The 23200-nt window shown below is 39.4% G+C and overlaps 2 protein-coding genes across 3 annotated transcripts in view; both read right to left on the bottom strand.

Annotated features, from left to right (window-relative positions):
• Nucleotides 1-4755: 4755 nt before the first annotated feature.
• On the bottom strand, nucleotides 4756-11863 carry LOC110985393 (G protein-coupled receptor 161B-like). 2 transcript variants are annotated; one of them, XM_022246383.2, is made up of 2 exons: nucleotides 11330-11863; nucleotides 4756-6423 (listed from the first exon to the last, which is right to left on the bottom strand). In XM_022246383.2, exon 2 carries the CDS (start codon nucleotides 6179-6181, stop codon nucleotides 5039-5041), a length of 1143 nt encoding a protein of 380 aa, XP_022102075.1. In that variant the 5' UTR covers nucleotides 6182-6423; nucleotides 11330-11863; the 3' UTR covers nucleotides 4756-5038. The 2 variants fall into 2 exon arrangements, with proteins under 2 accessions (XP_022102075.1, XP_086997214.1); XM_087141088.1 differs by lacking the exon at nucleotides 11330-11863 and adding an exon at nucleotides 9649-9976.
• Nucleotides 11864-11981: 118 nt separating this feature from the next.
• The window catches only part of LOC110985431 (E3 ubiquitin-protein ligase CHFR-like), a 28995-nt gene continuing 17776 nt past the window's right edge, over nucleotides 11982-23200 (bottom strand). The window contains exon 18 of the mRNA XM_022246443.2: nucleotides 11982-22728. Coding sequence (XP_022102135.2) covers nucleotides 22692-22728 — 37 coding nt within the window. The 3' untranslated portion in view covers nucleotides 11982-22691. The remainder of the gene's footprint in view (nucleotides 22729-23200) is intronic.

Here is a 23200-nt window from a genome sequence, read left to right as displayed (position 1 = left end):
GTGTACAAAATATGATCAACAATTCACAATACAAATTAGAGGTGAAACCATGATTTCATCAGTAACTATTCCGCATTCTTTTGTAAATTTCAAATATGTTTTATGTATTTAAGCCTAATTTTTGTGAACTAATAAATCATTGAGGAGAAAAGCCAGACTAAACAGTTTGTGATCCATATTCATCATGAAGATATTCCAAACGCTGATCACCATTTCATAATTCATAGTAAAATTTTCATTTTAAATAATCCTCAAAGTTTGAGAAGTAAGCCAACTGAAAGTAACGTTATTACGAAAAAGAAAAGAAAACAGATGTTACTACCAACGGCACACAAGGTTCGCAAATCTTTAGAAAATCACGATGGCAATAACATCGTCATTTGGAAAAAGCAAAGTTATTCTTATTGAGGTTCAATTAGGATACAGTCCCATCCTCTTTGAAGAGCGATCAATAGCGCCCTCTCGTAATCCTTGCTTCTTGCTGCGGTGTCTACGCAAGATAGTCCAGCACATCCCGAGTTGATCCCTTCTTATACTCCAAGTTAGTTTGGACTATCGAGTATCCTCATGGTAAGCGCGTACGCAAATACTCAATTAGTTTACATTTAAGTACAAACAAGGAGGCTTATTCAACGAGTTCAATTTTATGTCATTATGTTTCGGCTTGTGTCAACAGCGTTCCAGATTGCTCACCCGTACAAGTACGTCTTCAAATCCATCCTTACATTCAAGTCCAAACATACTCAAGATTAGTACCCCGACCCACATCAGTTGTCGCAATTACTTGGATTCCAGTTGTGCGTATAAACTACCTCACAAACATCAGTAACAATGTCACGTATGGTCAGGCTCAATAGTTAGGCTCTTTGCCGGGCAGACGGTGCAGTGTTTGATCATGCAAATTTATCGATATGTTGAAGTAATTCCCATGTACTTCCATGGTTACGGATTCCTATAAATTAACTGGAAAAATAAAGACTGGGCGTGTTCAGTGAAAACCCATGGAGTCGGGCAGGAGACATATTGGTCGAAATTGGGTTCGAACTAGGATCAATAGAATGAAACAAAGTGCACGAGGAAACAGTCCACCAAATAGTCCGAGGTTCAATAGTCATGCAAGGGCGGATCCTGCACCAAATTTTGGGGCGTCAATTTTTTTTTGGGGGGGAGGGGTTAAATTTTGGAATTTGTTAAGCAACCTTTATGGTCTTTTTGAAGGTTAAGGCTAATTTCTGATGAATTTTTGTTTTTGTTTTTGATCCACGTGCACCCCTGGAACCTTCGGAGTTTGGACGAAACGATTGGAATCGGTACCATGCCTTCCGTTGGACTATCGACAGGAACCCAGGGCCAGCACCAGTGCACCTTATAAATAGTAGGTTACATTACTCTATACTAACGGCTTAATAATTCATGACGCTGCAAATCACCTGCCTTTCTTCGGCTAGCCTATACTCAAATTCGTTGATACCCAGTAAGCACATTGCACGCAGTTGCTGCCTCAAGGCATTGACAATATAGCTCAACACATTGGAAACACGAATTTCATAATCATGCGGTTTCATTACGCTAATTAATGGCAAGATTCTTCCTGAAATAATAAAAAAATTCATGTTGTGTACGGATTTCAAGATCCTAATTGGCTCAGCTCTCCGACTTCAGTCTATACTTTGCCTTTGCCGACAGCAAATGCCTTGAAATTGATTTCGGCTCGCTGGTTGGCATTTCTGAAGATAAGACCAGTGTAGCTTGGAGCGATCCGGATGTTGAAAGTGATTTTGTGATTGTTTTCACGCTTTATTTCTTTCTATCAAAGCCTGCAGACATGAGACTGGATCCCCACGCTTCACTCACTAAATCTCAACCACTGGCTGTACGAAAAGCACATATCAATCAGGAATGTGATAATACAAATAAAGTACAACCTAATCCCTCGGACTCGAAAATACAGTAATTCCTTTATTACCTTATTTTACAGAGAGCAGTGACTGAACAGTGAGCTTATATCCTTAGTAGATTCGAGACAGAAGAATTTATCTAAACGAACGTTCAAGGAGCCGGTTGGGAGACTTTCCTCCTTTCAGAATAGTGTAGGTTTGTATACAAACTAGATTCAGACTAACACCTGTAAATCAGACCTACGTTTTACAGATGAAGAGATCCCGATTAAATAAACGTCTCGTATCAACTGGAAGGCCATCTCGTTCCTTAAAATGGATCCAAACAGACCCACTGCAGCTGGCCTTGGTCAAGGCGGACTGGTCGATATAGCAAGGGTAGAAGGAAAACAAATTTCTCCACCGTGAGCCAGCCAATTCCTTGGGTGAATGATGCACGGAACTTGGGACACGGTAAGTAGCTTCATCGCCTGAAAATTGCGTTCGTAAGCAAGAAATTATCCGTTCCCATGTTAATCACGTAATTTTGAACACTTAAATAAAAAATATTAAGGGGGGCTTCAGATCTTTCACTTCCTAATATTTAAAACCAGAACGATGCAGTCACCTTTTATTTTCACAATCAAGCTAACGATTACTGTGACCATTGTCGAGTACCCAAAGCCTTGTCAGCAACTGAAAAAAAAAATTATCACGTCAAAGCGGTCAAAGCGTTCAAAGCGTTCAAAGCACTGTACATCACCAACAGGAAAGCACTTCATATTTAGCGAGGAGCGAGCCAACGATCAAGTTCTCATCTCGATAATGGTACATAGGCCCCTCAGCAGTTCACGTATGACTAAATCCTTGAAGCACTAACGTAGGCGGAGACGGCAAACTGCCTGGCTCTAGCCTTGTTATACAACTCCTATTCGTGGATGATTAACTGCACGTCGAATACCAGGCTATGGTGTCCTGAGAGCTGTTTTAATTAAATGTTTGCCGTAAATTGATGGGCGTTTAAGGCTAAACAAACCTCTGGGAACAACGGGGATTTCCGTAAGAGCAGGAACCATAAAAATAAAATCTCCAAATCAAAAACTTATCTTATTATTATTATTATTTATTATCTTATACGTCAATTTATTTATCAAATTTGCACGTTAAATTGAGTACTTACTTCATTTCAAAAGCTAATTTATTAGAAAATTAAGATGAACAATTTTAAATGAATTGTCTTTCGTGATAACCGCTTCTTCCATAATAATCACGGCTAAAATCGACAATTTTTCTTAATCAAATTGCTACTACTGAGCTTGTCTTTAAGAAGTTGATATGTATACAATTCATATCTTTTGCCGAAAATGAACATAAGCGAATGTAAAATCAAATATCTGCTTAAAAGATAAGCATCACATTAACGCCTTTCCTAAGTAGGTTTAACATAAACCCTCAGAATTAAGTGTTCTTTCTCAACTTGAGTAAATTCTATAATCATGGCCTTGAAAGATTTTTTTCAAAGGGAAGGACATTTCAACCGGGTAAGCTTTCACGAGCCATGGACACTAGTCTCTCAGTCCTACATTGGAACAGGAGAGTTTTCACGAGGGACTAGCTGGATGAAGACCAGTCTCTACTCAGGAACCATTTTCCCGTAGGAAAGAATGTGGGTATCCCCAGAAAGTTGCGGGGGGAAAAAGCACGCGGGCGCTTTTCTTCCGAAAGTGTTTTACTTAAGCCTTAGTAGCAGTCTTACAAGAAGACGTATCGATTGACGAAAAAGACGAGATGAGGAAAGATAACCTATAGCCGTGTACAACTGGTGTCAAGTTCTGCTAAATCGATAAACCTGACGCACGCTTGCTAGTTAGAAATTTCAAGGAAGATTGTAGAGATGTAAACAAACGGAACGCTTTATATACATGCAATTGCAACCAGCAGGGTAGACAATGACTTTTTACGGTTTAATTAAAATTTACACCTGGGATTGCTTTCAGAGGAACAGGTAAAGTCCAGATATTATCTTCGCTGTTTTATGTTGTAATTCAACATGTAAAGCAACCCCACTTTAGAGTCTCTAGACCAGGCTTTGCAAAGCACGAAGCCAGGCTGTTGTTGATTGTCGCAAAATAGCAATTTGCCCCTTAAGGTTTGGTTTCGGAATTTCAGTGTCACAACAAAGCCCACACAATATTAATAATGCGAAGCACCTCGAACCCTGTCTGAATTGATTTTGTGATGGGCCAGCAGATGCTGCTTAGATTTAATGACTATTTTAAACTTGAAAAAGGTTGATAAACTCTATGTTTACAATCCTACCGCTCTCAATGATTTCTGGTGCTACAACTGATGTAAAAGGCCCTTCATATTGTATAAATATTTAGATACTGGAGAAACATACACCTTGTAAGACGTCTCCATTAATCATCAGCGATGATAAAGAGTTTTACTCTATGCAGGCAGTCACTTATATACTGTGTGACCAAATGTGTTCGAAGTGGCTTAAAACTGTTATTTCTGATCTTCAAATAAATTTTATAAAATGCCAAGCATTGGCTTATATTGTGATCTCGGTATTTGTGGTAGAAAGCTGTACTTTTTGACCAGAAATACTTTCATTATACACTACAAGCGAAGACATTCACGGAAACCGAACTGTTAAGTTTTTCATCTCCTTAAATCGTGGTATAGCCTATTTAGTACCACGAGGTTGCAACATACACCCGATGACACGTTATTATCATAAAATTTCGAAAAATAAGTTTATTTAAAGTGTTAAACTCAACACTGGAAGGGTAAATATGTTACTGCTGGTGCTCACATTTATTAATATCAACACCCGTTGCAATGGTGAAATTTAAAAATTCTAATTTTTCACTTAGTTTGGAACGAGAACTACTGAGCCCTCTCGCCACCAATAATTCGATCGAATTATGTCTACAGACAACATCTTTATCATGGAATGGCGGTACGTGGCTGGAAAACGAGTCTCCTATACGAGACTGAAGTGAAAACTTCATGACTTTAGTCTCAAAGTTTGATCTCGACTTCAAGTAAAAGCTTGTTAACAACCTAAAATTTATTTTACCGCACGCAAACAGCGATGTTCACCATGATAACATTCAGACAAAGTATCTTTTTATCGGGAATATAGTTTACTATCATGCTTCTGTAAATAACTTAGAGTCTTTTATTGATGCTCTTCTACGAAGTCCAAACAACGAGAAAGCGTGATGTCTCATAGAGGCACTCCTGAAGACATAGACATACGGGTTGAAAGCGCTGCTTGAGAGGGCTAGCCACAGAGGAAGCCACTCCCAAAAGGAACTGACGTGTTTGTCAAAAGCTGCCTCTACAAAACCAACCACGTAGTAGGGTAACCAGGAAACAACGAAACTAAACATGACCATTAGGGTCGTCTGAGCAGTCCTCCATTCGTCCCCAATGTGGACTCGTAGAATTTTCTTGATGCCACCGCTGGTGAAGGTTCGCGGTCTCTTGACAGGGTCAGTGTTAGAGCAACTGCTAGTCTCATCGGAGGATGGGACACGGAACCATCGATGACGATCTCTAGCTATGAGGTTCCTTGCTGCAAAATACATGCGACCGTACATTGTAGCTATTAAGATCAGAGGAACAGCAAATCCACCTACCATAAGATAGATCTCGTAGCTATTGCCAGAAGTCTTATCGTGTCCTGGTACTGCAGCTGTGCAGATAAATCGATGGTGATGATAGGAGATGTAATTCCAACCAAGAACAGGGGGAAGTGCTAAGGCCAAGGCCATGATCCATACTACTAACATCATCATTGCAGCCCGCCTTGTTGTCATGTAGATGTAGTAACGTAAAGGTAGCATAACAGCAACGTAGCGATCCACTGTGATCATGACTAGAGTGAAAATAATAGCTGCAAAGAGAAGTACATTCAAGAATCCAGTGATGGTGCAACTTTGATCTGTAAGCATCCAGTCTGTAGACACGACTGATATCGAAACAGGTGGCATGACAACAGCACACATGAGGAAGTTACACACAGCCAGATGGAGCACAAATCGGTTGGAAACTGACAACAAAGATGGTTTTCTGATGAATACAAGGAAAATCACTCCGTTGCCAAGGAAAGCGGCGATCAGTATCACCAGTAAAGATGAAATTTGGAAGATTGTGATAGCGGCAGAATCGGCGGTCTGGATAGGACTTGCTGCCGACGAGGTTGCATTCGAGGGTTGTAAACTTGTTGAAGACATGCTTGCAAATGGAGAGAACTCTAGACGTGTGTTTGCGAGTAATCCCATCTGCATTTGTCAGATTTAATGCACGCTGCATCTGAGCCGCCCACTTAAAGCCAAGGGGTGATGCAAACAAAATATCACACGTTGGCGTTCTCATGGAGGAGACCTGGGAGATATACCCAAGCCTGTTCACTTCAGCCAGAAAGAGCACTCAAGGACCTGACGGTAACAATCCCAGACAAGCTGGTTTATGGCTGAGATGCCTCAGGCACATATCGGGGATCATGGTTATCATCCCAAAGGAAGATTTCCTGCAAACAGGACAAAAACCGGGATGGAATTAGTCTACCGTAATGCAGACGGCAACTTCAGCATTAAACTCACCAGAGAGCCAGTGAAATGGGCATTAACTTGGTAATATACGTAAAAAAAGTGAACCCACAGCGCATTTAATGTCAGCTCCCACGTGCAAGAGAGAACATAATGTATTACACACGTACGCCCAGAAAAGTTTAATAAAAACAGAATTGACTTGCTAATGTCCAAACAAAGCATTGATTCAAAGCCAATGAAAGCCATCAATCTAGGTATTCACGCCCCCGAGATGTGGAATAAACTTGTCGATCAATCAAGCAAATCTTCTCAGACCAATACTTGGGTATACACACGTGTGCTGGTTCTCAGCGGTTGAGTGAGTGCACGCACTGAACCGCTGGTCCTCCAACCACGCGATCTTTCAAAATGTTTTCCCTTTTAGTGGAATTTTTTTCTCAACGCAAATGCATGGCATCGACACGGACACTACAGCCTTAATTTTCTCACAAAATGTCTTTTTAACGGCGGTAAGGTTGTGGAAGGTGCAACACTTCCACTGATGAAGGTGCTACAGTACATATATTGTTAATAAATGAAATGAAAGTCAGGATTTTATTCCTGGAGTTTATTGCCTTTATTAACATGTTATATATGAGGTCAGAATAACTTTTGAGAGAAGGTATCGAGATTTTGTTTTGAACGGAATGAAATTTTCCAGTTTTGATTAAGGGAAGGCCTTGTTAATATAGGTTTTCCTGGCTATTCATTTTGTTGAAAATTTCATTCCAATTCAGCAATTCCAATATTAAAACCCATCCAAGACGGTTTTCCATGCTTTTTGAGAAACCCGTTAAGTCCTTTAATATTCAATGTCAAATTCTGGCAGCCACATTTAAACATTGCGTTGAGAATATTCATTACAAACAAACTTCGTCCGTAGAGTGGCATCATTTAGAGACTGATATCAATCACTTTTATACTACATTAGTCTTGTTTGTGCTTAAGCATTTTCAACTTGTCCTCCAGCACAAGTTGGAGCAATTATTAGCATGTTATGAAATCAAGTGTGTGCCAAGCTACGAGTATTGCAGAAATAAATTTGTTGCTATGTATGCTGGAGGCTAAAGAACATGTAATAAACTCGCTCATAGGTAACAATCAAAAAAGTAAAACATCAAGTTTTTTAAATTCAAAATAAGGGAAAAAATAAAAACTAAAATATGTTAAAAACTGGCACAGCCCTCAACCTCCTTTGTTATACTAATTTGTGCCGAGAACGAGTGTCACACACTTTTAATGAACATTAGTAGAAAGAAGCAAACAAAATAATACCGAAAGAAAAGATTAACAGTGGAAGCTATCGTGATCTGCCACTTTTATGCCCATCTCTGAGAACGTCATAATAAAGTTTACGAAATTGGACAAAGAAAGTCGATGTTACATTGTGTGATAAAAGATTGGTCTCTAAATAACAAGTCTATTCGCAGACAAAATGATATTGAATACATGTAGTCTTCCCCCAAATAAAATACAGTGCTTATGGTTTGAATTCCATTGTACAACATTTGAAATTGAATGTCTATGATGAAAATAAACATTGTAAGTGCACTAAATCAATTCTATACTGGAGAACTGTAAAATACAAATCTGCAAACGTGAATGAAAAAATGTAAAAAAAAGCCGGGGAAACCTAGAATGGCGTAGCTGTATTGGTTTCAAAGCACCAAACTGAACAACGTATAGCCACAGCAAATATGAATTCATGCTTGATCGAAACACCTGATAATTTTTAGTTACATTATTGCATGCAGTTGAATCGTACAATACGTTATTCCATGACTCACTGTATCTATACAGAATCCTCCCTACATTGGGAGCTATATGACCTTTTTAAAATTGATGTTTGATCTAATAAACTAAAAACAAATGGGAATTCTCCAGATATTGATCAAAGTACAACAATCGAATCAGCAGTGATTTAATATTGAATGATCAGTAAATAAGGAGAACAAAAACCTCTGGAAAATACTACAAATGGAAGTAAAAACTGGTCTGGACAACCGTTATTATGTACCTAACAAAATAGCACATGCTGTTGGGGGAACAACCCTGATGTCAGTTAATTGTTTCAGTCAGTATACGGGAGGGTAAAGTATCTTGACTATGGCACACGCCTAGCATAAAAAAATTGGATCACTGCCACTTTCACTCAAAAACTTGAGAAACTAACTGTAAAAGTTGATTAAGTTAAGAAAAAAGTCCACGTTCTTAAGAGCCACACCTTATTCCGTGAATGTTCTTATCACGTACTACTATATATGATGAATTATAAAGACAGTATCTTCATGGTACCTGATTCCTGCACTGTAGTAATATATACACATTCTCGTGTCCTGCGAGTTTGAGGGGTGCTTGATAGATCTATTCTCCCCCTTCTCTCTCTTTCACTCTTGAATATTGATTTTTTTTTTGTCCACCAGATTTAAAAACATATGCACTGCCTCTCTCTCTGTCTTGCTCATATCGTCAGATGCCAGTCGCGATGGTTATCCATTATACGACCTTGTCTTCAACGACCTTTACTGAAAGAACTCGTTGATACAGCCGTATGTTGTTGCATTTTATAAACATCAGCGATACACTGAAGAAGTGTCGTCTTGCAGCAAACAGTCCCTCTGGTTTTTAATTTTCTGACATTTTACGCTGGCATTAGTCTAGATTTGCATATTAGCCGACCTATGTCAGTTCAGAAGGAGAAAAGGGGACGCGTATAGCGGCAAAATGCAATGAGCTGGAGTTTTGAACGGCATAATCAGGACGCTTGTTAAGAGGCTAAATTGGGGCGCCAAATGGATATGGATGCAAATTCGGAGGTTGAAAATAGAACATGAACGTACCCAAAAGTGAGTAAAATAAGATGATATCAACGTGGAATACGGAGTTACAAAAATATTCCAAATTGACCATCATCTTACTGGTGTCTTCGTAGACTAATCTGTAATTTAACCTAGATGGGGCCAAAAATTTGTTTTTGCTATGGGCAAACCTACCTGCCTAGATGGCTTTTCCAGGTGTTTTGGTCACAAACATTTTACACGTACATGTACTTCGGTCTGCATTTGAATAAACCATTCGATCAATGTCGTCGATTCTAGCGAAATTGTCTGGCTTTGATTCAAAATTAACACCGTGTATCTGATGCCAGAATGGATATGGCTTACCTTATTTTGCCACAAGCTGTACGGCATAATATCAAACCATCTTCCTCCGCTACATGAATGCTTGAACGATTACTCAAAAACTTAAAGCCTTTCGCCCCGAAACACTCTTCAAATACACGTACGTCAAAAAACCAGCACCTCCTTCTTTTAAATACATGCAGAGTTAATGATTTGGGCAACATGCGTGGGAGTTACATCCTGTTATCAACCATCTTTCCTCCGAATACGTAATTACAAAATGCGGCAGTTGACTGTCACGAACTCTCCTCCTGTGAATTGTGTAAGTGGCTTTGCTCCTAGTTACACGCGCGTACAAGAGGAGAATTTGCATTGCATGAGGAACGTGTCAAGAGTCCCTAAAGGAAAATAACAGAATTGCTGTGCTGTGTCAGGAGAGTTAAGATGTATGGTCATGTTTCGAGCCTAGTTTCTTGCTAAGTCTCTGCCAAGTCTTCCAGACAAAGTTCTGGGCAACGAAATCTTAAGGATTGTTTCATTTGCCGAGCGCAGTATGTGCAAATACCTGCGCAATCGTATTGGTTGGAACAAAGATCGAAATCCAATCAAGCGGCTGTGGCTAACTGACACTCGGCATGTTACTGCAGCGGCTAGCCCATTGTCTTTAATAGACAAATGTATTGTTTCAACTGTGGTTAAGTCATTCAGACGCTGCCCTAATGAAATCACACCAAATGACGTTACTTCCATAAAGCTGTCCACTTTTAAACTGACAAACATGGTGCTCACCACCAGTAGGCATGGCAAAACTATTTGAGCAACCGACACAAGTGACGAACTTTACCGGTTTGCTCGAAGACGCATTTTGTGATGCCTGTATTACGGAAGATCTGATGGCATATCTGCATGGCTTCAAATCTGCTTTTAAAAGTCGAAAACAACCCGTGTGTTGTGGGAAGTACTTACAGATTCGTTTTTATCTGAAATCTGTCTTGCAAATGGTCTGCATTTTGCTCCAAAGTTTTAATGTCAAGGTTCACGTTGAGATTGTTGTCGCCATGGGCACGTGCGACGGGTAGAATGTGATAGAAAGATCGATAGTACTCGACTACCGAATTCGTCAGCGTATCTGCCGAATGGATAAGGCTGCCCTCCGTGTAACATGTTAAGAAAGTTCCATTTTACACTGATTTTTCTTAAGTCTTTGGTGTATAATCATGTTGTAAAATGAAAATGTCGACCCGTTATAAGCTCGTTGACCATATTTGCGCAATATGATGTTGGAGTAAACATGTTTGCCATTTTGTTTTATGGAGGAATATCACAGGTCTATACATAATTACTAATTCTCTAAAGAATTTATTGATCGTAACTTAAAAGAATCAAATGGACAGTAAACAGTAAAAACTATTTGACACTGTAACTCGGAGAGACGGAAGCAATGTTATTGTGTATTGTTCTACAATTATTTCTTAATTTGACAGACGTGACGCTGATGGTTGAACCTGAAGAGGTTATGACTTGCAGATAGAAATGCTACAAAGAAAATCGCTGAAGTCAAGTGGAAGACAAGTGATCTGTCATTACGATAAAGTTTGTTAAGAGTTGCATGAACAGATGCAAGTGATAATAGCCATCAAAATATTTCGTTCTGCCATACTGCGACTAATCGTCCAAAGACACTACTTTTGCATACAACTCAAACTCGTCCATTTCCACTTACCTTTCATGATAAATGACCCTGGTGCGTTCCACAGTCTTCTGTGAGATTAAGTCCTTGAAAAACACCCTCTACATCGCAATTTGTAGATTGGACTTTAAAATAAAACGCACAAACACATCTGATGGACAGGTGAGTGCTGACGATCGGCTGAGCGAGACTTATCGGAGTGTTGACCCGATGGAGTCACTACATCAAATGAAGCTGCACAGGGGCTGATCTTGAGTATCTACGGGACCTGCGTGCTAGGTGTGCATAAGGAGCTCACGGCAAAATTGAAATATTTCTGTTGCTATAAGGTGGTCGGTTAACCTTTTGGTTTGTATAGAATGGCAGATTAGTTAGCTTTCTCTTCATCGTCATTTTTAATTTTCTTTTTGATCGCCGTGAGGACGCTGGGACGCCTCAGTCCATTTATCTTGACAACCATGTTGTGTCATACGAGAGCTCGTCCAATTACAACATTGAAACACTAGGATTTCTGTCTTGAACTCTAAAATCGCAGAGTCAAACTATCAGAAAAACTTTGCATATTAATACCACAATGTTACAATTTATCGCCAATTAAAGAAAATAATGTTGTGAGGAATATAATCATCTCGGAATCGGTACATGTAAAAGCAAACGAAAATAAAATGCAACAAAATACACGGTCTCATTGATATTTCCGAGGTTTTATTCAACATTTTTTTTTTATTTTGGCAACTAAAGCAAAGTCTTGAGCTTAATATTCACACAACAAAATCCCAGGCTCCCAGGAAACTGTTTTCATGCAGGGAGCAGACTTTGGATGGATTGGCAAACTTCCAAAAATAGACACACATATGAGTTGCGTAGGCGACAGGTCGGTTAATAATAACACACCGCGGACAGATGGAGATGCAGTGAGATTGTGAGATTGACCAAGAAAAGGTCAAACCCAGTAGATTTTGTGGGGGGGGGTGGGGACAGACCCTCCGACGTACATGGCTTCAGATCAAAGACCCCGTAATGAAACTTTATTACAGGTTTTACTATTGCATAAGTCTAAATGTCATAGACTGGTAATTTCTGAATGTTGTGATATCGGAACAGGTGCGGAACATCTTTTCATCAGGCAGGGCCTGAGGTCGTCCCTCTTACTGATTAACGGCACCGTCAGTTTCGTCCTCCAAGCGGCGGAGGTCCATAGATGGGCAGATGTTCTGAAGCCATGTCCTCAGATACTGTAATTTTGTTTCGTTCCTAATGGCGTCAGTGGAGATTATGAAAACACGCCTACAAAGGCCACTAATCACGTGAACACGGAGACTAGTTGCCAAACAAATGAAACGTGAGGTACCAGAATATTGGCAGAAATGATTGCTAAACATAGTTTCCATCTGATGTTGGGGGACGAGGGATGGTAATATGAGAATTCGTAAAGACGACCATAACGATGACTCACGTGTTTATTGCCTTTCATTGGTATTGAGAACTTCATTTACTTTCACACACTTCACACTAATGTACAAAATCATTTAGCACTGTAGTACGTAATACATTTAGGGAAAATGCATTTCATTGGAGCTGATTGAAAAGGATGTCAAGAACAGCCATAAACTGCTCACCTTATATTCCATGTGTTTTCTCACGTTTTTCATGAATGAGTTCAATATTTCTGCACACCACTTCTTTCATGTCCATGACCTCACAGTCAGGGTACTGTGAGGTTTTGGTAGAAGTGTACATCGGTTATTACTAAACACCTTCAATTCATTAACGAAACAGGTATGTTAAAATATGAAATGTGCTAGAAATAAAATTGCAGCATAAAATTAAAGATACAGAGATCGGGGGATTCTTTGATCAGATCCAACCGACTTCAGAGACTCCAAACCGTCAACAACCACCTAAGAAGCGCATAAATGCTCTGAAATGTGCACGCTGGGACAAAATTGTTGGAACTGCATGAAATCTGAAGGCAACATTTGTACTCATTGTTCAGAACGGAATGGAACACAGTGAGATTGCGTGGAAGAAAACGTTTCACCACCAGCAGGTAAACATAACCAAACTCGTAGATTTCGGGAATAAATACATCCAATGTCTGGTCGATATTCCATGACACTTTCCATTTCAAGGAGTGTTCTTGAAATCAACCAGGTGGACTATATCAAGTTTCTTTGTGATCCAATGGCAAAAAAGTCCTTGTAAACTCCTCCTGAACAAGGAGGTACTATAAGACAGGAACGCAGCAATTCTGGTTATGGACATGACCTCAACTTCGAGGGTATTTCATTTCTTCAAAGCAGCACATGTAGCTCTGACGAGATGATTATCTCGGCTGGCACATAATAAATGTAAGATAAACAGTTCTAAAATGGTTCGACTGCCTCTGAAGAAACACATCTACAGGGACGGTGTTCAGTGTGGCTTCAAATGCTAAACATGGATGTTTATTCTGAAAAAGGTCAAAAACATAATTTTCGGTGGAGTATCGACCAAAAACTGCACTTTAGTTTAATGACACTTAAAAACGTGTATCGACTTAATGATCAATTAGACACAAATTGATCATGAAATAAAACTATGGATCAATTTAATAAAACAAGTTGGGAAAATGATTCCAAGGGTTCATTCCTTAGATCCAACTTTGAAGAGACTGCTCCTTAGGGGATCCAAGAAGACATGTCATACAACCTCCCACAGCACCTCCTTACTGAATGAGGTATCTGGGTACGGACACATACAAGGTTTCAGGATTGTAAAGATGGGCTACCTACAAATGGTCTCAATGGGCAACTTGCCAGTAGGAGATTGAAGTACCGATAGGTGGAAAAATAGAATTGGCACGAGCAAGAAAAGTGTGCAAAGGGCACCAAGAACCTGACTGAAAACATATTGGTGCCTTTGTATCCGTTAAAGGTAGGATTTACATTTACAGCACTTTGTCAAAATTGGCCGATTTGGGGGTTTGTGATTTACTTTGTCGATCATTCCCTAAATCTGATCCATTTTTTTTTAGATCACTCCTTGGAGAAAAATTGGGAAAACGCAGTTTAGTTTTAACTCTCGAAGCGCAGCTGGTGTAACTTGTCTCGCAAAAATCCATGGGCCACAGGACGTTCCTGAGTGCCTGTACACCGATTATGGCCCATACCATTATCTAAGGGGTGGCAGCGAGAAGATATATTCACGTGAGGTAAACTTCTACAGTTTCAAAACGAAACTTTAATTTTAAACAAGTCCAAATTCTCCTTTTGCATGTTAGTTATTTTTATGTTTTTATTAAATCATGAGTTTAGGCTTAGCGAAGGCGTATTGGCGTTCATTAACTCTTCTAACAGCTCAATGCTTTACACACGTTTTTGCTGCGCCTGTTAACGGTTGCAAAATTTGAATGAATTGTACTTGACAGCATTTCTGGCGGTAAAATTTTGCAGATTGTCTGACACTATTATGTACTTACTTACAGTAAGAAGTTTCAAGATAACTCGACAGTCGCGTTTTTGAGATCTGGTAAATCCTACACACGCCCTTTAAAGCAAACACCGAAAATTCAAAATTTGATACCTGAATATCAAAATTTGAAATAAAATGCGCACTTCTTTGATCTAAACCTCTTCCTTCAGATCAAAGTGCTACATCTGATTCAAAAACAATTTTGATAAGGCAGTCCCAAGTGGTGGTCATGGTTTTCCTTCAGGAATTCAGAAGTCTTTGGAAATGTTACGGCCTCACTTCAAGGCTGGCCCAAGGAAAGGGCAGAGAAGGGCAAGGCATAAGAAAGTAGACTTTGCAATTCCCATTAATGGAGAATTGTTTTCAAGTCCCTTGTGACACAGAACAACACGATCCCTGTTATAGTCTGTCGTAGAGTGAGAAAGGTGACGAAGAAGAGAAAGATGACATTTGAAGCTTTTCATGATGGAGGGAGCAAGTAAACTTGAGAGGTTTGCGGTAGCACCGAGGGTGTGCTGCCAATAAAGAGATATATCCATGGTGCTACCACAAACCCATCTAGTTTACTTGAAAAGAGAGATGTATGACACACGGGTGCAGAACAACCATACAGGGCTAAGTACACAGGAACGGATCCATTTCAATGCTACATCCTCACGATGTTTATGAACAATGTACAAAGCTTCTTTGTAATGTGATATTGTTCCTTGGTTTATAACAATACAGGTACATTTCTTCATCAAGGTATCGGCAGATATGGTACTAGATATGAAGGATCACCAAAACAGGTCAGTTGTATGATATCTGGGCAGAAGATGCCATTCAGGACATATAGAAACTGACAAGTGCTTGAAATGCCTTTATTTCCTGGTCGCAGACGCAGTGAAGCATTTTTATCACTGAAAAAGTGATTCAGCCACTGTGTTCTTTGGAAAGTATGGTGCCTACGAACTCCTCCAATGCCAACCCAAGTTCCAGGACTGGTTAAGGATTTTGTTGTGGGACAAAAGATGTAGGAATATTAATATGCGAGACCAAAGGCTTCTGTTTATCATCATTAACAGAGCACAGCCTCCTGTAAAGATGCAAAGATGCTGCAAAGATAGCTGCAGTCCACAAGAAGGACTTGCAGCGACAGATACACCATCTACCGCTCATTATGGTTGGAAGGTAGAGAATTGTCTGAATGACCCAACCACCTGCTCAAGGTATAGTGTGCAATGCTGCGGCTGCTACGTAGGAAGGTGCTTAAAGGTCAATGCCTAAAAGCTAATCTTCCATGCAAAAGACTTTTGAAATCTGAAACTGCTGAAGATGATATTTTGAAAATCAATTGAGAATGCCAACAGTGTTGAAGTGTTTTCTTGCTCTGTAACCAAGCCACCTAAAAAAGGCTGTAGGAAATGCCATTCCTGTGTAGTAAACATGTAAAAAAAAATATGGGATAGTGACTGTACTTAGTTTACAGAGGAAGCATAAACAGCATCACTCTCATTCTTATTCTGCTATGCACAGGTTCACTCCAATCGTCAACTCTAAAGGTAGAAATTTCATGGCTTTCTCAAAGGAGGCTACTCAAGTGTACTAGAATGGCCCCAGTATAATGTCAGACCAAATCTATTTAGCCTACTGATGCAAGCACTGGAATTCAGTTTGTTGATCAATTATCAGCAGTTCTTTCTTCTCGGTGTAACGGGCAATGTGTTTCAAGCCGACCAAACCTCTGTGACAGATGCAGGTGAACTTTACAAAGCGTACGATGGACTTAGATTCCACAGTTCAGTTGCTATGATCGCTTTCTTGTTGTTTATCTTCTTTTTATCTTGGGTTGGATTGTTCTGGGGAGTCACAGGTATTAATTTTGGATTTTTTTCCCCGCCGACGTGCATATTTTGGGCAGAGCGGGGAAAAAAAAATCCAAAATCAATCCAAATTCCATCTCCCCGGCGCAAATCCATCTTTGAAATAGTTTTCCAGCGGTTTTACCCGCTGCTACATCTGATTCCAACCAGCCAGCCGACACCGGCAAGCTTGGTGGTCCAATGGTTAAGACGTCTGCACTAGTCCGCAGGAGGTCGTGGGTTTGAGTCAAACAAACAAACTTACTTATCGATTTACATGAAGACTTTTACTTTCCAGGAGTCCCGATGGCCAGAGCCTTATGAGATCCTGGAAAAAGTCCTCACAGGAGGAGAGGAACAACATCTAGATTCTTTGTGATCCCAGCAACAAACAAGAACTACTCATAATGTGTTGATTTCAACTGCACTATAACTAACCCTCATCACGACATCAAGAATTCAACGATGTTTGGCACTCATGTATGTACGTACAAAACCAAATTATAACTAAAACACGTTTATATTCAAGTGTCATATTTCTTTAAATTCCGCGAAATCTCTTTGAAATGAGCTATGGAAGAGGATAAACTTTTCACCACAAAAAAACGTGACAAACCAGATTTAGCCAATTCTAAGATGTCACTTCATGGCTGTGACTGAGAATCAAATATTTTAAAACGGGACAGTGATTAATGTGATAAACAAGCAAGCAGCAGATGTCATTGCACACAAAAGATCATCCCAGTAAGGAGACAGCAACAGCAAACAACTTCACGCTGCAAATACTGAATTCATAATGTCATCTATAAAAATGGAAAAGAGAGAAAAGTTTGCACATTTTACATCGATTGCAGAATATAACCTGCCCTCGTGTGGCAAGTACATTCAAGATTATTCATCTGAATCTCCTTCAGACATCCTTGTATCTAAGGATGTGAATGATAGAACCAACTTACTATGCTAAGACAATAAGCTCACAATATCCAGGGCTGAAATACTTTAACAGCGGTCATGGAAAAACTTTCGCTAGTCTTTAACATTTCCCGAGATACAAGCATTATGGCTAAGACGCTTATATCATAAGCTCTGTGGATGCAGGACAGTCTCCAAACAAACATTTATCGTCTTATACTGAATGCTGAAGGACATTTTATATGCTAGGGACCACTCTTATCTACACAATAAAGATAAAATGTATCTGGATATTTTCTGAATAACATTTTTGGAAATTTGAGGCACGATTCCAAGAAAAAATCTCCAAATTAAAGGTGCTGTAGTTTTCAAGAGATTGCATTTCAGTATATTGTGTACGATGGACTCAGAAGTTTTGGTGCAAGGCAATTCGTTCCATTGTGAGACAATTAGTTATTGTGTGTTTAAACTTCTTGCTCTATTCAAGGTAAGATGTAAATCAAAATGTGATATCTTTAGTACATTGTTATTGATTTGCGTTTTGGAATTTCCCATCTGCTATTAGCCATGTGAACAATATTTCTTGTGATTTAACAGAAACTGGAGGTATTGCATGAGCAAGTGGATGGAACACATTATTGATGACTTAGAGGTTGTAATCTGGGGAATGTGAATACAAATATTAGCAGAGTTGTAAGTCTTTCTATTTCGATTTCTGCAGGCTGGAAGTCCGATTGTATTGCTGCCCACAACTAATGCAACATTCTTCTCTGTCATCTCACAAAGAGTTGAGTAAGTCCGAAGAATAAGCCACAGTATTTTGGGGGATAAACTGAACCCTTCTTTCAGAATAAAGTAAATGAATAAAATCAGTCATGTGTTAGGAGCGAGCATTCCATGATGATGTGACATGCTTGCTTTAATTGATGAGAGAAAAACTGCAACCACTTAATTCTTTGTTTGCTCGATGGTGGACTGCTTGAGGGCCTCCAGCAAATAACAGATTTCATTCACTTGCATATGTTTAAGTCTCAAGGTTTACAATGTTATCTGTTTGTTGATTTGGATTTAAAGGTTTAAACATGGTGCAATGTTTACTGCTGACGGGACATGATGATCATTCTTGGAATAAACACAGGGTTCATACAGTGGGAGATAAAGAGAATGCACTAACAGGTATTTAAAAAAATATACACTGAATCTATATGCCTATGTTTTAAAGATGTTGCTGTTTCATAAATAAAGCAAAATCAACAATCTTCAATCGGATTTATAAATTCATGCAAATTTCTTAAATGCATCATTTCAGGAAAAAAGGAGTTTCGAGAATGTGCTGGACCAATGAATTCTTTCACTACGGTGCGCCACTTGCAGCAGCTTGAAAAAAGACCACTTCTGCCAGCAAGCCGCTCACAGCAGCTTGTAAACATCACAGAATTTAACCTCCCATTGGCTGGTTGGTGATCAAGATCTCCTTAAAAAATACACGAGACAAGTAGATGGTCTCGATGAAAACGAAACATCTCACAGAAAGATTTCTTTGGCATGCATAACGGCATAATCTTTGTGATTACAACCTGAAAGCATGCCTACTCACACGGTGTGGCATTGAACCATTTGAACCAGAGGACTCGGACAAGAGAAGCCTTGCCTATATTCATACAGAGTACCATTTGAAACAGAGAAGTCCTGCGCACTCACACAGAGTAGAATATGACAAGGAGAATGTGAGAAGTCCTGCGTACTCACAAAGAGTAGCATTGATCCATTTGTAACGAAGTATGTGAGAAGTCATTCCTATTCAGAGTAGCATTGAGACTTTTGAAACAGAGTATGTGAGAAGTTATGCCTACTCACAGAGAGTAGCATTTGAAACAGAGGATGTGAGAAGTCCTACCCACTCACATAGAGAAGAATTTGACAAAGAGGAATTGAAAAGTCAAGCCTACTCAGAGTAGCACTGATCCATTTGAAACAGAGTATGTGAGAAGTAATGCCAATTCACAAAGAGTAGCATTTGACAAAGAGGATGTGAGAAGTCATGCCTTTTCACAGAGTTGAATTTCACACAGAGAACGTGAGAAATCATGCCCACTCACACAGATTAGAATTGGACATAGGATGTGAGAAGTTCTGCTCACTCACACAAATTAGAATTTGACAGAGGATGTAAGAAGTTCTGCCCACTGACACAGAGTAGAATTTGACACGGAGAATGTGAGAAGTTATGCCAACTCACAAAGAGTAGAATTTGACAGAGGATGTGAGAAGTTATGCCTACTCACAAAGAGTAGCATTTGAAACAGAGGATGTGAGAAGTCCTACCCACTCACACAGAGTAGAATTTGACAAAGAGGAATTGAAAAGTCATACCTACTCAGAGTAGCACTGATCCATTTGAAACAGAGTATGTGAGAAGTAATGCCAACTCACAAAGAGTAGCATTTGAAACAGAGGATGTGAGAAGTCATGCCTACTCACAGAGTTGAATTTCACACAGAGAATGTGAGAAGTCATGCCCACTCACACAGATTAGAATTTGACATAGGATGTGAGAAGTCCTGCTCACTCACACAAATTAGAATTTGACAGAGGATGTAAGAAGTTCTGCCAACTCATACAGAGTAGAATTTGACACGGAGAATGTGAGAAGTTATGCCAACTCACAAAGAGTAGAATTTGACAGAGGATGTGAGAAGAGGTGCCTACTCAGAAAGAGTAGCTTTTGAAACTGAGATGTGAAAGGGCCTGCCCACTTGCAGAGAGTAGAATATGACAGAGGATGTGAGAAGTCATGCCTAATCACAGGGTAGCACTAAGCCTTTTGAAACAGAGTTTGTGAGAAATTATGCCCACTTACAAAGAATAACATTTTACAAAGAGGATGTGAGAAGTCGTGACTACTCAGTGTAGAATTTGACAAAGAGGCTGTGAGAGGTCCTGCCCACTCACAGAGAGTAGAATTTTACAGATGTGAGAGGTCATGCCTAATCACAGGGTAGCGCTAAGCCTTTTGAAACAGAGTTTGTGAGAAGTAATGCCCACTCACAAAGAGTAGCATTTGATAAAGAGGATGTGAGAAGTCATGACTGCTCACACAGAGTAGAATTTGACAAAGAGGCTGTGAGAAGTCATGCCTACTCACAGAGTAGCACTGAGTCATTTGTAAAAGAATGTTAGAATTTATGCCAATTAACAAAGAGTAGAACTTGACAGAGGATGTGAAAGGTCATGCCAACTCAGAAAGACTAGCATTTGACAAAGAGGATGTGAGAAGTCATGCCTACTCACAGAGAGTAGCACTGAGCCATTTGAAAGAGAGTATGTGAGAAGTTATGCCTTTGTAGCATTTCTAACAGAGGATATGAAAAGTCATGCCAACTCACACAAAGTAGAATTTGACAAAGAGGATGTGAGAAGTCCTGCATATTCCAAAAGAGTAACATTGAGCCTTTTGAAAGAGAGCATGTGAGAAGTCCCAACTCACAGGGTACAGAGCCTTTTTAACCAGAAGATAAAAGAAATAATGATACATTTATATACGGAAGACACACCAACTTAAGATTTGGCTACATTGATTACAGGAAATCAGCTGAGATTGATATTGACATTTCTTGCAATCATCGAGATGCTCATGGCTAAACTCTGACTGAACTAACAACCAACCCTCAGCGTCTCATTAAACAGAAATGAAACTATTTACATAAATCTGAGCTGATTGTGCAGCTTTTCACAACCTTACCAACTCAGGTTGTAAATTGTTGTGAATAAGGACAGTTCGGCTAAAAGGCATAAGTAAGACTTCATACAATCAGACCATGGGCATCAGAACTTGAGACTGTGCACAGCTAATGGCATGGTTTTTGAAAAACATTAGTGATCATCGAAGAGGTTTGGAGTCTCTGATGAGTCTGGTCAAGTTTACTATGAAAACATGAACCTCATAACTTTCACTGCTACCATTCCAATCAAAATGGAAAGTTATTTTATAGGTATTTTTAAAAAGTGTCATCCAAACATAGTCTGAATGTTATCAATCATTGAGGAAAGGAATCCTAGGAGTATTTAATTGAGACTGACTGCAAATGTGACCAATATATATACTGCTGTGAAAATGGAAAGTACCAAAAAACGGTAAATGTGATTTCATATTCAAAAGGTACAGTGGATTGGAAGAATGGATTTCCATGAAAAACTACGGTACATCAGTCTCTTGATGACGGCTAACGTCCACGATGGTATAGTCGCCAAATCCTCATTACTGCCACTTTTTGTTATATCTCACTGGTTTTCACAGGAAGTGGCGAAATAAGGGACCTGGCAAATATCCGCCCAGAGCTGAAGTGCACCCCCAAACGGTGAAAGAAAGACAGGTGGTTATAAGTGGGTCTTGCATGCATTCTGCCTGTACACAAAGACCATACATTCCGGAAAAAAATGGTTACGTGTAATCAGCGCGCTCCGCATCAAACGCACATATACCTGCACGCCTCATTGCGCATCTATGCAGTGAGTACCGGAAAAAACACCCTTTTTTGTTCCGCTCAGAGCAGATACCATCATGGATGTTAGAGCATGATAATTTACGTCATTTAGGAACTGCTGTATCTCCACAGAGCCTATGCCAAGGTATATGCACAACAAAATGACATGAGCAGCAAATCAATTACTCTTTTACATGTATAAACAAAATAATAACGAGCATGGAAGAAGGTGTATTTACCATTATCACATTAGGATGAAAAATAGAATGTGTCAAAAAGTTGGTAAGTAACAGTCGATGTACAAGTGATCTTCGCATGAGGATGTGATGTGGAAATTACCCTTATTTTATGTCATATCACACAATGCTGTGTTCGGTTTAAAATTATCATAAGAACGAACTTAGTATATTGTAAGTTCACACAGTTACTTTGTGGAGAGTAGCAACAGGGTCATGTGGTTGGGTGATGGAGACTGTTCTTCGTTGGAAAATGAAATTACAACCACTGTGCGATGGTGACAGAACAGAACATCAGACGAGGAAAACCATGGAGGAAGGGTAATGAATCATGACAGGTTATGGGGCTAATCAATGATACCCAAACCACTCTGAAACCAGTAGCGATTTGCAGACCATACCATGAATGCAGTGGTTTGTTGGCTGGCTGAAGGCAAGAGATAGCAATGAACTCGGCTCTTGTTTTCATTCAGAATCTAGTTTGCTCACAGATGTGGTTGAAATTCCTGTAGAAGAAAAAAAGGGCACATGTTTATGAAAATGACCATTGTGAGAAAATCAACCAAAGTAATTGCAACAGTACAAATTTCCGAAGACCAGTAGGTCCATTGATACAGTAATATTCAGATTACTCAAAATTATGCAGACTCCAAACAGACTAATTTTAGCCATGTTTGATTTGATAGTTTGTTTTTTATTTAGAACAGTTCAGGAAGATGTCCTGAATAAAGAATGAAAGATCTGAATCAAGAATGAAATATATTGAAGCAAACATATAATATTAGTCTGCAGTCTGCACAACATTGAGTTACAAATTTACATGTGTACCTGTTTTATTTTCACAAACTTAAAACTTGTTTAATTGTTTTCCACCAGGAAATGTGGAACATTCTGATCATATTATATCATATTCTCAAATGACGTTCTCATGCAACGAAGCATGCATATTTTTGAATCACCAGACAGAATGCAAAAAGA

This window comes from Acanthaster planci, linkage group LG09, assembly GCF_054643075.1.
Source record: "Acanthaster planci isolate LZ-2023a linkage group LG09, COTS_SCS, whole genome shotgun sequence".
Lineage (NCBI taxonomy): Eukaryota > Metazoa > Echinodermata > Asteroidea > Valvatida > Acanthasteridae > Acanthaster > Acanthaster planci.
This window is presented reverse-complemented; position numbering and strand designations above follow the sequence as displayed.

Excerpts from the sequence above, each read along its gene's own strand:
- LOC110985393 (XM_022246383.2), bottom strand. The coding sequence starts at position 6,181 with ATGCAGATGGGATTACTCGCAAACACACGTCTAGAGTTCTCTCCATTT.